Here is a 17,513-nt window from a genome sequence, read left to right on the forward strand (position 1 = left end):
GAGAAGGAAACCTCTGCAAGACTCCAGGGCTCCAAGTGATCACTGAAGGGAACAATTCTTCCACTGTCCTAAAAAAACATCTGACAGCTCGCTCTTGAAGGGGTAATTGCCTGTCCTTTCAGAGACTGTCAGTGACCTGCCACTGGGACACAAGCAATTCTTTTTGTTTGGAGAGAAGCTGTAACATTCAATTTCTCCTTCAAGCTAGGCAGTATTGTTACTTAGATATGATACTTTTCCAGTTTTTCAGATCACAAGCAATAACTCTGAGGGGACCATAAACCAAAGGGACACCAGCTTAAGCCGAACTTTACAAGGTTTACAGCAATAAACATAAATCTTCCATACTGTTGAAGGTTGTTGGAGAATGGCTTGAATCCCAGGGATGGTTCTGTGGAACAACTATTTGAGCAAAATGTGTAGGCCGTATTCCTTTCTTTTGCTTACCATTTGTAGATAGCTTTTATGCTGATATGGCAAGGTCACTATGCCCTTGTGGCTGTGCTTGCAGCTGTGTTGTTAATTTACAGGGTGTAACAGAGAACTAGTCAGATAGAAGCCTGTGAAATGGCACGTAGGCTTAACCGCAAGCGGGCTGGATATTATAATGTAGCTTCTTACCAGAAACCTATCGAATGATGACACTTGTGCATATTCACCTGAGTTGTACCAATAGAATAGTGACATTTGTGCATATTTAGCTGAAGATGTTATATGCACTGTGTATTCAAACAATAAAGTTGAAGCTTGCTTATCAATCACATTGATTGCCGCTTGTCTTCCCTCGTGGTTCACCAGTAAATCATATTGATTTCTGCCCGTCTCCCTCGCGTTCGACAACAGAAGGTGGCACTGTTAAACATTTTCAAAGAACCTCTCCGAAACACCTAGCAAAGTCTGGGGCAGGATATTTCCCTGCTTGATCTCTTTGCTGATATTATCAGCCAGAACACACATTACATCCAGCTGTGGAAGCAGGCAGAGAAGAGCTCCCATGGCCAGTGACAACTGGAGTGAGACTACCTTATTTCACAGATGGTAAATCCAACTGTTATTATCTGGTAATGATAAAGCCAACGTTTAATCTATCACCTACAAGGATAATCAAAACCAGGATGCCTATCTCTACTATGTGTCCAATGGAAACAATAATTGCATGCAGAGAGGCCAAATCTCATTCCCCATTATACGCAGCACACAGCATAATAGAAGTTTGTAGTTTCTTTACCCCCCTACTGGAACGATCTTGAAGTCATTCCTACACTTCCCATTTCATCAGAATAAATCAGGAAAGCTTAATTTATACCAAGAAAAAATATAGCATTCACTTTAAGAGACACAAGTTCCTTCTCTGCTCTGTTAAATATTTGACTTTGCAATTTGACTTTGCAACATAACCTTGCAATTTGTTATTGTAGTGCAAGTTCGAGACATTATTTTTTTTCCTTTCCTTATAAGAATCACAGAGCAGTTGATGTTAGAAATGTTGGGAGGCACCGCTCAGAGAAGTGTTAACTACAGCAGGTTGCTCAGGTTAGTTTACAGATAGGTTTTGACCGTTTTCAGGGATGGCAGCTCCACCACCTCTCAGAGTACCCTGTTCCAGTGTTTGACCTAAAACATGTTGGAGTTAACAAGCAGCCTTCCATTGATTTCACACTTTGCACAGTCCCACACCCTCTCATGGTGTTTGTGGATGCCCCCTTGCTGGAGGTACTCAAGGCAAGGCTGAATAAGGCTTTGAGCAATCAAGTCTAGTTGAGAGAGGTGTCCCTGCCCATGCCAGGCAGGTTGGAGTGGATGATCACTAAAGTCTCTTCCAACCATTCTATGGCCATTCTATGATATTAACTAGTGAGAGCTGGCCCTTCTATTGGTAAGTTCAACACAGCTGGCAATGCTTTAAATCACACCCTACTGCAGATGTAGCTTGGAAGGAAACAAAGTGCTTCCATTCCTTGGGCTGTCCATGTTTTGCAAGGCAATTGTGTCCATAACTTGCAGAAAGGATTTGTCCAGACCATTCCCCCATGTATGGTATGTTCGTCCACACTCCTCTTTTACTGGGTAATTTCAGGTGAAATATGAAATCTTGTCTGTCTTAATAAATTAAACTTATCTAATAGACCTTATAACCATAAGAACTGCAGCATGGATACAACATGAGTAAAGGAGCAAGATTTGGGGAAGAGGATGATGGGGGCACACCAACAAGCTTTGACAGTCTGTTTGGGCAGTTCTTTATTATTCACTTGATATCCTGTGAGGGCTAAGCAATGCACAGCATTAGTTCTTTCCCTAATTACAAACCAAATGAAAATGGTGTTTACTAGAGGGGTGATGGTTTAATTAAAAGGAAGACATTTCACAACTAAGATAACAGCCATGAGAAGCAATTTCACCAGCCTTCAGAGCCTGCTGAAAGCAGTGGTCAGCTTCTTAGCAGGGAGACTCAATTTTGGAGTCCTTCAGCCTTTTCTATTAATCAACATACACTTTCTTACACAAGGCAAACTTTTTCACTCACAAAGGACCTCTACAACGAAGTCAACATTAATCTCATCCTTTCAGTCTGGACAGCTGGTCTATCCTCTGCTCTTAGCAGATAACATAAGCAGCTAATAAATACACAAGATTTTTTGGAAAAGTTTTTGGTTTTTAAAGAAAAGTTTTCTGCCTCAGCATTTTCCAGTTAATTATTCCATAACAGTCAGGACTCAGAAACATGCCCACAAGTAGCATGATTAAAAGTCAACATGATAATAGTGCCCTGCAAGTAGTAGTGTTAATTGGATTTCTTAATTGCATTGGATTTAAAGGCTGCAGTGTTATTTTTGCTGAGGGAAAAAGAAATGAGACAAAATGAGAAGACAAAGATTGATTCCCATGCCTATGTATTAGGTTAGTTTTTACTCTCAGTTTGCCTACTCATCTCACAAGCAGCACTGGACAAGTTACCGGTGTCCCCAAGCAGCTCAAACAGATTCTGACAAGTACTTAATGATTACTCTTGGACTGATTTTGGCACTGTACAGAAATGAAAATGGACTTTGGTTTGCCACAAGCAAACCACAAAACCCAAAATGAGTCCAGATGCAATAACTATTGCCCATCAATGTGAGGAGAAGAGTACAAGGAAAAGCAAGGTGCTGCTTTAATACAGTGAGTACCAGCTACTGTGGTCACAGCCACTATAGCAAAACTCTGAAAACAGGCTGCTTGATAACTCTTTTCTGATCATTATCATCATAAAGTTGATCTACACTTGATTTTTTTATGGCTCTTTATCCAAAAGTGCAGGGCCCCAAGTTGGAAGAACAGGAACTTGTTTCTCTCAGCAGGTCTTAGCTGCATGCCTTGAACCTGCAAGACCTAAACTTCTATGGTCCTTCTGTAGGTCTTTATTATCTACATGGTAAAGGAAAAACCTAGCAAGGATGTAACAGGACATGAGTCCATCTACAAGGACACAGGTACTACACATCTGCCATCAATGAACTGCTGCCAGCAACCTCCCTGAGCAATAAATTAGCTTCACATTGCAAAGGTGAAAGATTGACATTTAGAAGAAGTTTTAAAAAGAACATAGAGTCTGCAACTGCTCAAATGCAGGATACTGGGTGCTTTTCCCAAACCCTGAGGAAAGGTCCAGTCATCCCACTTTGTAGCATTAGCAGCTAGCCTCTACTTGAGGTCTTTTTAGAACTGAACTGGTATCCAAAAACTGTGGGATGGAAACAGCATAGCACATTCTTGGACAACAGGATTTGGAGATGAAAATCCTACACCCTGCTCTCAGGTTGCTGAGCTATCTCTCCCACAGAAGGAAAATAAATATGTATTATCAAGCAGGCTGACTATTAAAGCTGTACTAAATCAGAATATACAAGAAATGAGTTGGCTCAGTTGAATAGAAGCCATTCTTTATTTCATGCAGAGTTATATTATTGATTTTCCTTTGGTCTATGATTAATTTGAATACTGAATTATTTAATGGCACTGAAATGAGAGATTTTAAATTATTAGGTAGTTTGGCTCTTTTGACAACAGCTGAATTGAGATTTGGGAATGTTCCCATCCACTGCTACAAACAGAATAAGCTTTGATTTGCCTTCTGATTAAATTTGTACAAAACATGCATTGAACAAAGGAACTTGCATCTTTTGAGGCAAAAGGGAAGGCATGTGAACTGCTAAGAGAAAACAGAAGTGAAAGCTCTAGAGATTAAAGGTCTTTTATTTATCCTCAGAGCAGGCACAACAGCATGTCTGTGCAATGTGTCCATCCACAGCTGCTACACCTGTGGCAGCCCTGCTCTGCAGTGCCCATTGTGGCATTTATGTGCCTGCTGTCTGAGCAATTTGTTATGTGATATGGGGAAGAGGCTTTGGTGACCTTCACTCAGATGCAGGCGTTTCATAAAATAATTCCATATTCACTAAACTGCCTAAGAAAATATAGGACAGATTTAAGACAGCTGTCAGGTCACTGAAATCCACTTCCCACTCCACTGCACAGACAGATATGGGATTTGGTCACTTTCCTTTCCCTCTTCAGTAAAATCTCCATGTTTCCTTCTCAGCTTTTCTAGTACCACTTGGCTACATCACACAGGGGTTTTATGTCCATTGCTGTGCCAACAGGAAAACAGCAATCCACACAGATCACCCCTCACTTGATCCTCAACTAATACTTTCCAAGTGATGAACCAGGCTCTGTGCCCAGACATTCATCACAGCCCTTAAAAATGGCGTTTGGTAGACAGTGATAACTGGTGTTTGCACCATGTAAACCCCTCCAGGATTTGCTACTCTCATCCAGTACAACATGTATAGAGCATTGACACATGCAGCTCAACCACAAACCATGCTAGAACCACCACAGTGGGTAAGGACTGACCCTTTTTGCCTCCCATAGCATCCCTCTGGGTGGGTGCAGCAGCAAGCCTGGCTTCCCAAGCTGGCTGTTCTCCCTCTTGCTCTCCTTCCACATGCCCCTTATTCCAGGACCAAAGAAATTAGAGGCTGCTTAGGCAGACTATCTGTTCCTTCCCAGATAAGAAGGGCAAACTCATATACAGAATACCCAGCTGTTTCCCCTTCTTCCCCTTCAAAATACATAAATCTTTTTTCAATGACATCTACCTGTTCAGCAGAATTCTGAGAGCAGCTCAGCGTTTCATTCCCTGATGGGCATCCTAATCCCTTCCAACTCTGTCAGCCCTGAGAAATCACCACCTTGAAAACATTTCCTGCATATCTAACACACCAGTTCGATATGCACAGCATTCCTAGCATTAGTCACTGCTTTGTAGCCGGATCTGTGCAGTAGGGCATTAGCACTGGGATAGCAGGGATGGCACACTGATGCCTGCAAACCAGGATGCATTGGGAGAGCACGGTTCTGCTGGGCATTTGCCCTGTACCTGCAGAAGTTTCAATAATGACAGGAGAAGCTGCTAGTCAGCAGCTGTAAACCTGCATGGCCACTTCCTAGGGCAGAGGTTCCCAGTCCACAGAGCCTGGAGAGCAGTCTGTACCTTGCCAGTTCATGCTGACTGTGCTGTTCCCCAAGGATGAGCTGAGGGACAGATGAGATACTGAGGGACATGAAGTTTATCCTAGTATTTTCCCAGCTATACCAGATCTAATGATAAACAAAAACCAGACTGAAGCAGTGAGGCTTTAAGATGTTCCTCATAGGGGGAGGCAGGTGGTGAGCGTTATGGGCACAGTAAGATTTGAGAAATGAGAGCACAGTGATGGACATCATGGGATCAGACTCTACAAAAGTTGGGAATAGTGCTTCCTCATAATGGTACCTCCATTTTTCTGGCTACTCCAGAGCTGGAATAATTCTGTAATCTGCTTGATAGGTATTTAATGCAAGAAGGAAGACAGATGTCCAGTGAGAGAAGTTGTGAGGGGATGCTGGCATCCATCCTCTGAGCACTTACAAGAAGTGTAAGAAAAGAAGGTCCAGTATACATTGTTCTTTTACACACACACACATGCAAACTGTAATCCACAAAATTATTATTTCTTGAAAGGTTCCTGAAAATGAACCAGAGCACATGCAGAAGAATTCTATTATATATTTCTGATAGGAAATGAAATAATTCAACTATCACAGTTAAATGCCACCAGTGCTTCTGAAGGTTCTTACACCCGAGAGCTTATGTTTTGTGCCCTGATGTCAGCTGAACTTTTTCAGTTTCTTTAAATGCTAAATCTGACCTCTAAGAACAGGAACTGAGTGCCTCAAGGAAACTTGTTTTGGTAATGTGTGCTTATACTGTGTCAGAATTTCACTCAATTCCTGGATACAACTCATTTTACACACTTACTAGAAGAAGTACCTCTCAGGTACTCATGCAAACACGTACAGGCCATAGCGAGCTGTGTATTACAGTGTTCATGTTGTGTGTGTCTTGGCTAGAGAAGCAGTTCTACTGTTGTACTCATCTCGATGTTCAGCAGGACTTATCACACCGAGTAACCAAGAAAGACTTTTGCTTGGAGACATTGCTGCAGTGATTCCAATGCCATTTCCAGGAACACTTTCCTTATTTTGCTGAGACAAATCATCTAAGACCCTAAAACTGATATATAACATTCTGAAAGGGCATTTGCATAAAAATAGTCAAGGGTTATTATACCTGCAGCAGGGAAAATCCAAGAAAAGAGGATTTTACCCACTACACAGTAGGGGGGGGGAAGGTTCAAATACCAATTGCCACTAAAATATAAATTAAAAAAACCCACATTTGTTCAGTATGAGTCTGAAATTCCAAAGATAAGACTTACTTCTCTGTGGGAATAAACAGCATGATAGATTTTTTAAATGGAAGTTTGGAGGTTTTTTGATGTAAATTCTCATCAGAAGCTTCATTCTCAAATACATTTCACAATTCATTCATGCTGAGAAGCACTTCTTATCTTCTAAGCCTCCAGACTGCTGTGCTGAACAAAATGTGCACCATTTGCTTTTAACTCTTTCATAAAATCATAGAATCACTATGGCTGGAAAAGACCTTTAAGATCAAGTCCAACCATAACCCAAATACCATGACCACTAAACCACGTCCTGAAGCACCTCATCTACAGACTTATTGAACACCACCAGGAATTGTGACAGATGCCTCCCTAAGCAGCCTGTTCCAATGCCTCACCATTGTGAATAAAGAAGTTTTTCCTAATGTCCAACCTAAACCACCCCCTGCACAACTTAAAGTGCAGGACCTGGCACTTGGTTGTGTTAAAGTTCATCCCATTCAGTGCATTGTACAGGGAGGAAAGCAGAGTGTCAGAGGGATTTCCTTGGTGTCAGCAGCAGACATTTAAGCTGGAAAATACAGTAAAAATCCAAGTCATTCCACCTTCACTGCTATTTTAAACTAAGTTAATCAGCTCAGTTTGGCCACTGTTAATTAAGACTCTTTTCTTTCTGGAAACGCATCTAGCAGCTGTATTAGCATTTCAGCTGTGCTTTAAAAAAGTTAAATGACTCACTGTAAAGCAGAGACCATAAAGCATATTACTGCTTTACCTGCTAGGAAGTGTAAAAACAGGATCTGGATACTGTAGAGAAGAGGGATAATGAAAGACTTGAAGCAGATACAAAGGCAAGAACTTTCTCTTATCCTATTCAAATTCCTCAATCTTACAGAAAATCTGGCTAGTTTTACAAAAGCAGTGGGTCTTGGGGGATTAAGAAACTAAATCTATTTTTACCACACAAGCTTTTTCTAAACAAAATATCTTTTTTCCCCCCGCAAGGTAGCTCCCCTGCCTTTATACCCCTGCTACATTCTTTACATGATTTACAGAACAGCTTCTTCAGCTTTGCTTTCTCTCCCTGGCACAACCCATTATATTTTTTTTTTTGCTAGAGGCAATGCATTAAGAAGAGTTTCCCAATCAGCTGTTCTCTGCACCATCTAGATTCTTTAATTAAATAATTAAGAAATCATTAATTTCCTTATGACTGAAACCATGTGGCTTCCTTCAATTGACACCATCTTGTGAGTATAAATGAATACAGACAACTCAGAGATCCATCTGGTTAGTCACAGAATCATCAGTTCATGATCATAAGGTAGTCAGAAGACAAGAGGTGGCAAATACCCATCTATCCCAGCACTTTGTTTACACATGCTAGGAGCTTTAATAACTGAAGCACCTTACCAAGTGAATATAATTGCTAGTTCCTCTATTAAAACATGTAAAATGTGACTCTAGCACAAAATGTTAATGAAACAATGGACAAAACCAAAACAGACATAAACTTCAGAAAAAAATAAGGGAAGGGAATAAATCCTGAGCACTTTTCCTGGTAAATGCTGAGATGCTTAGCCTGTTTATTTAAAGCAGTCAGATGCTACAAGAACCTTAAACAACAAAGAAAGAAAAAAGTCATTTTTGTTGAGAATGGGATTTTGTCAGGTGCCTGGATAAAAATAAACACTACTAAAACACTAGCTTCTTTATAGTGTTTTAAGAGACCACTACAACAGAAGTTAAGCTTTTAAATAAGCACTGATGAGAAGGACTCAGATTTCTTTCAAGTGAATGCTTCCTCCACAGGTGATGCTGTCCTGGCAGTCTCCAGCCAGCTTCTGTCCCATCAGCTGCTGGCATAGGTAAACCCCTAGCCCTGTGATAGGGTTGTCCCCATCTCAACAACATTTGGGACACAAGCCAAACCCAGGCTTGACCTACATCTGCCACAAGCTCAAAGACTTAATCTGGTTCTTGAGCAGCACCAAAGAAGAAAACCATAGGCCCATTTTACCATGCTCCTGGGGAAGGGCTTATGAAACAAAGGTAGGGTGGTTATTTTTTGCAGTGTAAGTTAACATCTCTCAGCTCCAAAAGTAACACCACTCTCTTTAGAGCTCTACAAAGGACCTCTACAAAGGCATGCCCTGGGCCTGCAAAAGTGAATATTCTGTTTACTAGAACTAAGAAACTTCAATGCATTTGGGGTGTACTTCAATTTTAAGAGCTCTTATTTAACTAAACCTCTCATTTAAAATCCCTTTCTCTTTAACACACCACATGGACACTAAGACCATGCACCTCTTCCGTTTACATCCACTCAAGAACCCTCTCCATTGTATTATTCACCTACCATTGCACAGTATTCCTGTTATCTGCATACATCTGTTTACACGCTCTGCAAACAGTTTATGAAGTTCTTTTACTTTTTAAAGAATATTTATTTCTCCTTCCCTCTAACAAGACACAAGGAACTCTTCCTAACCAAGATGTCAGTCTTTCAAAAAAATAAATCTTGCTCTCCGTAAATTCGATTCCTCTCTTTCCGCTTGAGAGAGAAGGTTTAGCAGCTACTTATTCCTGTGGACTGTTTTGCCATGGCAGTCTGTTTTTCCCTTATCACCCTTTACATTCCCTGCTTTCGTTTCACAGCCGGAAGCCTCTGTCTGCACGCTAACATTTCCCCAGGAATTCTTCTTTTAATCTGTAAAATGGAGGTGACTTGAAAGCAAATTCAAAATGACAAAAACTCATTCCACACTCCCTGTAAAAAGTAGCCACAAGAATGCAGATTTAAATGCTTTGGAAGCAGGAGCTGGATTTGCTCCAAGGGCTGTCCTGCACTAGGGCTCTGCTTTGGAGTATGTGCTGGCACTGGTGGTACTGCAACCCACCACTATCTGCACACTGCTACTAGAACCAACTGATATGGTCCCTGTGTCCCAAACCCATCCTTTCACTAACAGTTCCACCAGGACATGCTCTAAACTCATTACATAGCCAAGCCATGGTCAGTGTCATGAATCAGGTCCTTTCATAGGGCTCTCTATAACCATCTGCTCTTTCCAATGAGACTTTCTCCATCGTGGACAGCTGTTCTCCTCAGAGGTGACAGGCCGACTGCAGCACACAGAGATTTGGGAGATCAAGAGAGGACTAATACATATTTTGGAGTATAGCTTTCCTAAATTAAAGAACCATATAATTTTCATGCTCTCTCCCTTCAGTTCCATTTTCCTCCTTTCCTTTACAGAAGTGCCAAAGGAATAAAAAAAGCCTTATTCGGTATGGAAAAGACAATTCCAAGAGTTTGTTTTTGCTCCTGCTGTGTTATCCTCAGCACTGACCAAGGATTACATCTTAAGCAGAAAACAAATGTCCCCAAAGCTAGTTTCTGTGGTCTTCTGACCAAATACCTGCTTTCTAAAGACCACATCCTGAGTCACTACACTTTTAATAACATAAAGAATACTCTGTAGCTCTATTTTTAGAGAGTGAAAGATCGGTCTTAGGTCATTTTGTTGTAGTCTGCTTTTGGCTATGATATTACTTGGCTGAAAGCAATTAACTAAGGTCAGCAATATAATTTGCCCCTTTGTAAATTACAGCGTAGAAACATTGGATAGAGGAGCAGATAAAGCATGTAGATTTAGCAGTGACCTGGCAGCTCTGTCGTTAAGCACACAAGGGGGTACATTCTCTTCACTCCCAGTGCACTTCCCAGTCATGTGAATAGCACATTGAGAAGAAAACATACTCCATAAACTTTCATTACTTACTTTCTCCCTTGCTCTATGACAAATGAGTTGCTGATGTAGATTCAGAGGTAGGTAATACATCCACTTCTTCCTGTACCAGTGCTACAGAAAACTGAAAAGGTTTTTCCGTGCAAGTGCAGACATGCTGTGGATTCAATTAATTCTGCTTTTAAGCCATGCAATTCCAGTCAGTGTTTGAGTGAGGCTCACAGGTACACTAACAGAAACTGCCAGAAAGGACTCCTTCCCTTCTCACCTGCTGTCCTCACACTCTTGCTCTCTGCGTTGCAGTCCTGGTACCTTGGAGAGCCAATTCGCCTCATTAACCCAGCAGAAAAATAAGAATTTCTCTTCTAGCTTAGCAGAAGATCTGAGTATCTCTAAACTCCCCATTCTCAAAGAGGCTGCTTTTTCCAGACAGCAGATATCCTGATGACATTCCAAGTAATTACTTTCTGGCTGCTCACACTCCCATGACACTCTTCTGCAAGATACAGTTTTTCTTATTTTGTGTCCTAACCTGCCTGTGAAAGAGCTGCCACATGTCACTTTGTCAGCAGCCATATGTTGCTGATGAACAAGGCAGTTCTGAGTAAGCAAAAATATTGCTCCAAGAAAAGAAAGCATTGCAGATGTTGAAACATCTGCTTTGTGCATCATCAGACAAGTCACACGCAAAAAGGAAAGCTTGTCTGTTTTCATACGTATGAGGGACCCACAATGGAGAAGCTGCAACAACCTCTCATGAAGGAGCATTCAAAAGTGAGAGCAGTTAGGAGACAAGACAATCACCTCAGGTGTGCACAGAGCTGTAGTCCCTGCTAGCAGGGGAAGAAAAGGCAATTTTGGGAGGAAGGAAGAAGACATTATGTCTCCTGCAGCTCTCTGCTATGCGAACAGCTGTCTTCAGAGCTCAGGGCTGACTCTCTTCATGCTCTGTTCTTGTGGCCCAGTGCTGGGCAGGATATCGGTGACGGCATAGGTGTCCTGTTTGCCCCAGAGGAATGGCCAGTTCCTGCTCCATGACTGGAATGGGAGGAGCAGAGAGAGGTAATTTGCTCCATGGTGCTCCTGCCATTTCTGCTCCTCACCTCCCCATATCCATTCTTGGCCTCAGCCTCACTTCTTTTTTTCCCTTCTCAGCTGCTAAAAGGATTTGTTGGGGGAAAAGAGAGGTGGAAAGAGTACACCTGGACTAGATGCTCATCAGAATGTTCTTTATAGAAGTGTTTGCTTTTGTTAGGGTTCAAATAACATCTTTATTTCTTTGGCTGCTGGATTTTGCTTGGGGAGGAGAAGAGAATTTTTTTTTAATTAACTGAAAATAAAAGGTTACATGGGCAAGTGTGGGTACATGGAAGTCACAACAAGCAGAGGGAAAAACAAGGCTCTTGATGGGGTGGACAATCTCTCCACATCACAAGGAGAGGCATGCAGAGTGAGGTGTGCACAGAGGTAAAGCTCCAGCACAATGTCTACCATTGGCCTTGGGTTTAAAATAAAGAAAGAGGGGATTCCTGCCTCCATAGAAATTATCTCTTTTCATGGTTATGTCATTCTGTCAGACCAGCAGCTCTCCTCCAGAGATATTAAAGGCTATAACAAAAAACATCACCCTATCTATTTAGACAGGCATGTCATGCATTGTTTTGAGACAATAGTGTCATTGGGCTCTCACAACTTGAACACTCCCTCACCCTGTATCACCACCCCTCACCCTCTAAAACGGTGAGATACAGAAGGAAATCCCACCCTCTCCCAGAATTTGCCTCTGAAACCCCATACAGCCATGCCACTCCTGTAAGCTCCAACTCATAAACCACACCTGACTCCTTGGCACAGTGCATCTGCCTCCAATAAAACAAAGCAATGGGAGGGAACACAAGATTCCTTACTATCAACACATGTACAAGCTGGCTTTTCAAAGCCTTCTTGGCTCCTTTTGAGAGCTGAGAAAAGTTTAAATCAAGAATTCAATATTTTAAACATGTAAGTTTAAAAGAACTCCAGAGTCTTAGAAGATCAATTTTTACCTTACATAATGTCCAAAATCCACCAGGATTTTGTGCCAGACTGAAGTCTAGGAGGGAATCAAAAATAAGCAAGGCATTTAGTTCAGCTTGGATGCTCCTGTTTTCTGCAAGCTTGATCTACCTGTGCAGTTCCACAAGCTCTCTGGCACACAACCCCACATTTTTGCCAGACTAAAACAATTGGCAAGTCTATTTACTACTACACAAGCTGCTAAAGAAAAAGCATTATACAAAAAAAGAGTTCAGAAGCATTCAGTATACTTAAAAAGGTTTTGAAACTCAAACATGAAAAATCTTTAGTTTAAAGACATACAGAGAAATAAACAGATTACTAAATAAAGATCTTGGGGCTAAGACAAACATACCTGAAACATCTCTGCTGCATCTGAGCATTTCTCCAAGCCATTCGAGGGTGCCAGGTTGGCAAGACATTGCACTTACCCCTTTGAGCCTTTTCTTTTCTCGCCTGGTATTCAGCTTTCCCTGCATTAGCACTCAGCTCAGGTACTCACCTAGCTGCAAGAGCCACTCCTAACAAGGGGCCATGTTTCACACAACACATGTTTTTTTCAAGTGGGAATGTTGCATAACAAACAGATCTCAATAATAAGACTAACACCATGTTAGTAAACATAACTCTAGCATTCAGCAGAGGAATCCATATGCCCCCACACCACCTCACACTGAGACACACTGCCACACAGTCATTTAATAACCTGGAACACCTCTCACATGCTTAATGGAAACAGCTGCAAATAAACTACAGACAGGTGGGCTGAGTTTTGAGAGGTTTGCTCATAGGCACAGCAGCTTCCACTGAAACTGAAGATAGCCAGAGGCAGGGCTGGGGTGCAGAGCTGGGGTAGCTGGTGAGAGGCACTCTCTGATTACCCGCTCCTTTCTCCAGCCATGGTCCTTGCAAGCAGAGGCTGACAGTCACTCTGTTTTGCTTTAAGGCAGAACCTCTGCCTCTCCATGAAGGCAGAGACGCTCTGCTCTCCCTTCTTACCCAGAAAACTCCAGTCTCCATGACCCCGAGCTCCTGGCAGTGTGCACACTCATCGCCTTTTCATTTTAGCAGGGCTTGGGACATCTAAGGGCAAAATAGGTTCCTTTGAATCCAAACCTTTCTACACCACACACATAAATACTGAAAAGGAGAGCTTTTTGGAGGTAACAACTGCTCCTTTATTACAAACAGATTCCTCTTCAAATTCACCTGCTCTGCATGAACTGGAAGGAAGTGCTGACAATCCTGTGAAGCCAATGCCTACTGTGGCAGGTAAAAGCTGGCCCTACTCCAAGCACCAAGGACCAAGGCTTGCTAGAAGCTGATAAAGATCAGCTTGATGTCCCCAGAGGTTAGCTGGCACCTCAAGGCCCAGGAGTTCTTTTGTTACCTGGAGAGCTCTGACTAATTAAGCAGTTGGCTACTGCCAAATTCGAAAAGAGTATAAATGGAGTCCTGCTCTCTCCACACAGAAGCAGTCCCATTAGAACGGGACCTCGTGTCAGGAGTCCTCACCCCTGCCTTGGTGAATGTATATATTTTGGATATCTGTGGGGAGATTTTCATTTTCTGAATGACTGTGTGCACCCTCCCTAGACAGTTCAATTAGTTGTGCAACAATATTTCCACCTGGCATCTGAATCTGTAGTTTTATTGTGTGAGAAGGAGAGCAGATTAATTGCAATAAATTCACAGCTTTTGGGTGGCTGCTGCTGGCTGTTTTGTGGGTGCCTCTTGAACACCTGCATGAGTGGTTTTCATATTGAGCAGGTCCTCAGAAATCCCCAGTAAATTAAAAGGAGCTGTTGCTGTCTGGATTGGGGTTGGCCTTTTTTTGTTGTTTTAAGGGGATTATTTTTCCCCTCTAACTGCAGGCCAAAATAAGGTCACTCCTTCCTCCAGTTGTGGTCCTTGTTACTCTGAGGCCACCAGTCACTCTGTTTTGCACGCAGGCAGAACCATACAGATATATCACTTTCAGAGGTACTGAATTTACTAGAAACTCTGAAAAGTTCAGGACTTGAGATAACCAGGTTATTCATGACAGGCCTAGCTATTAACATGGGTAATTAAATTTAAAAAACAAAAAAAGTTTGAGTTTCTTCAGCAGCTATTTTAGGAGACATTTAATATTCTGTCTTGACACTTGATCAATTCAAATTAGTGCTAAACCTATCACTTTTGAGCAACAGTACATTTATGCCAAGCTGGGAAGTGAGCATCTGATATCTGTAATCACTGAGAAAAGTTCTTGTAAGGTGATGTTTTGACTTGTGATACAACGTGTGCTAAAGATTAACTGGAAACTACTTTTAAATATTCAGTATTCCCTGTGATAGTATCAGTGATCAAAGATGCAGAGAAATTCTCTTTATTAATTAATAAACCAGGCTTTAAACCACAGATATGGGGCACCCAGAAATAGGAGGCTGTCATTCCTGCAACATAATTCAACATTTTCCATTTCTTTTTCCACTTAGCTAATCACAAATGGTAATGAACCATGGACAAAAGACATAATGTCTTCTTGGGGAGAAAAATCAATGCCAAAATAGTCTACTTAACCAATTGATAGTAATTGTTTAAAGAGCATTACCTAAGCTTTTGTTTTCTTACTAATTGCTGCAACAAGGAAGGCATGGAAACCAGGAAAGAAAATAGAAGAGACTTGTGATATTATTAATGGTAAAACCTGCAAAGCAAATTGAAAATCATGGTCATATTTACAGTGATGTTGGTATTCACAGTAGATTTTCCAAACTGTATGAATTTTTATCACAGATCACTCACACACAAATATTTACTTTCTTAATGGGCACTTTCCCTTGAATCAATACTAAAATGTGTGCTGAAGCAGAAGGTTATAAGTTAATTGCTATTGTCATTTCTACTCAATTACTGCCTACACTAAAAGCTGTCAGGCAGTAAAGGCAAGAGAGGGAGAAACGCCACCACTAATGGTGAATTTCCTGGCTTTTGTCACTGTGTCAAAACATTATCATTCTGTAATCACAGGCTTTCAGCTAAATAGCTCAAATGGCAGCAAAATTCCAATGCAATGCACTTTAAACTATCAGTTTAATGAATGCAAGGAGCAGGATTAAGCTCTTAAACACTGCTTAACATTTTAGTAAGTAGTACTCAGAGGAACTCCCAACCTGGGCACAGGCCAGCCCTTCCAGTGCAGAAGCTCCTTCGAGGGGCTTTTCAACGGCTACACTCTGTAGGCAGCAGAAGGTGGTGGCAATGGCAGAGGACTGATCCTGTAATGCAGGGAATTGGGCACTTCCTTATGACAGGCATTCACCACCATGAAGCCTTTCCTAGAACTCAGCGCCAAAGTTGGGGAACCAGGGACCCCGATGTTCATCAAGAACACACAAACCCGAGTTTCTAATGCTTTCCTGTGCCTTAGGTTTCTGAACACAGTTATCCTTGGAGTGCTCTTGCCAACAGAAATCAATGTTGCTCTATGGCTTACATCATGAGCCCCAACCAAAGATGCTGGAAGAGATCTAGACCAGAGTACCTCTCATGGGAAAGGGGAACACATGCTCAAATCTTAATTGATAAAGGGGGAATTTCACCCCTAGACCAGACCAGTGCTCCAGTTTCTTGGGATAGGAGTTTTTTCCTCAGACCTCACAAATCTATTTTATGGTTTCCTTAGCACCTGCTTAGAAACAGTTCTTACTATTTGTGAACTACTTTAACTTCTAAAATAAGATCAGATGAAATGTGTTGTGTGTATGCCACTTCAGTAGTTTATTTTTGGCTAAAACCAGTTATTTAAAGGTGTCAAATTTATGAATGAATGTAACCATTCTGCTGAATAAAAATTTCAACAGAAAAAAATCAACACCAGTTCCACAGCTGAATTAATCAACTCCTTCCAGCCCCAGTGTAATGGTTCCCTCTCCATAAGAGTCCAGCCCTGAAACTGAGTCATGTCAGACATACAGAGAGCACAGAGAAGACATTAGAGTCTTAATAGATTATGACAGCACATCACATCAGTATATTATCATATTAAGAGAGCCACAGCTCCCCAAAAGCTGCCATCAGTAACAGTAGCTGAATTTACCTGCCCAACTGTGCATAGATTGGATGCTCTCAGATAGAGCCATTTTGGGATGGCATGTGCAGTTCCCCCAGATGGAAAGTCAGATTAGCATTTGTTATTTTTATTCATATTAGGGAAGCACACACACTTGCCATGCTCTGCTCACGTGTAACCTTCATTCCAAACAGGAGTCTCTGCAGAAGCTGTCTCCTTTAGATTTGCTTTCTTCAGAAACCACTAGTGCTCACAGCAAAACTCCAAGACACAGGCCCACTTCTAAGAAGCGGTGTTTATTAGAGATGCATTTATGTGCTTCAGCAGCTCTTCCCCCTTAAGGCACTCAGAAGTGATTCTTTCCCTGGAAATGAAGCATCAAAGTGTGGGAAACTATTCATAGCTTGATGACTGCGTTTTCTTAAGTCTGTGAGCCAAATTACTTGGAATGTGTGAATACACAGAAAGCTCATTTACAAATGAGGCTGTTAGAAAATTTGGATCCAGAAAGAGGCATCCCTGTGTTCTCTGCATTACGAGTAAGTTAGGTTGCCTAAAACTGCTTGTTTCTTTGGGTACTGGGTGATATTAATTTATGAAGATGATTTCTTAGACGCTTGTATCTGAACAAACAGCTCAGCAATTTACAAGTAATAATTTCTTCTGCTTTTGGTTGGAAAAGACCTTGAAGATCATCAGGTCCAACCATTATCTAACTCTACCAAGCCTGGTGCTAAACCATGTCCTTCAGCATCACATCTCTGCGTCTTTTAAACTCTTACAAGGAATACCACTGGGTAAAATAATGAAGCCATTACCAGACTCTCTGGGTATGGAAAGCAGAACAGGAGGGGAGAGCATACAGTACAGCTCCCA

The 17,513-nt window shown here is 41.6% G+C and overlaps 1 protein-coding gene across 4 annotated transcripts in view; it reads right to left on the minus strand.

Annotated features, from left to right (window-relative positions):
• KCNIP1 (potassium voltage-gated channel interacting protein 1) overlaps window positions 1-17,513 on the minus strand; it is a 245,090-nt gene that overhangs the window by 71,915 nt on the left and 155,662 nt on the right. Inside the window, exon 3 of one of the 4 annotated variants that reach the window (XM_054389413.1) lies at window positions 6,561-6,595. The exons of 2 other annotated variants lie outside the window; for them this stretch is intronic. In XM_054389413.1, the coding sequence (XP_054245388.1) occupies window positions 6,561-6,595 (35 nt within the window). Of the gene's footprint in view, window positions 1-6,560; window positions 6,596-9,669; window positions 9,676-17,513 lie in introns of all 4 variants that reach the window. One more of the 4 variants, XM_054389416.1, reaches the window with a different exon arrangement.

Source organism: Indicator indicator, chromosome 18 (assembly GCF_027791375.1).
Source record: "Indicator indicator isolate 239-I01 chromosome 18, UM_Iind_1.1, whole genome shotgun sequence".
Classification (NCBI taxonomy): Eukaryota; Metazoa; Chordata; class Aves; order Piciformes; family Indicatoridae; genus Indicator; species Indicator indicator.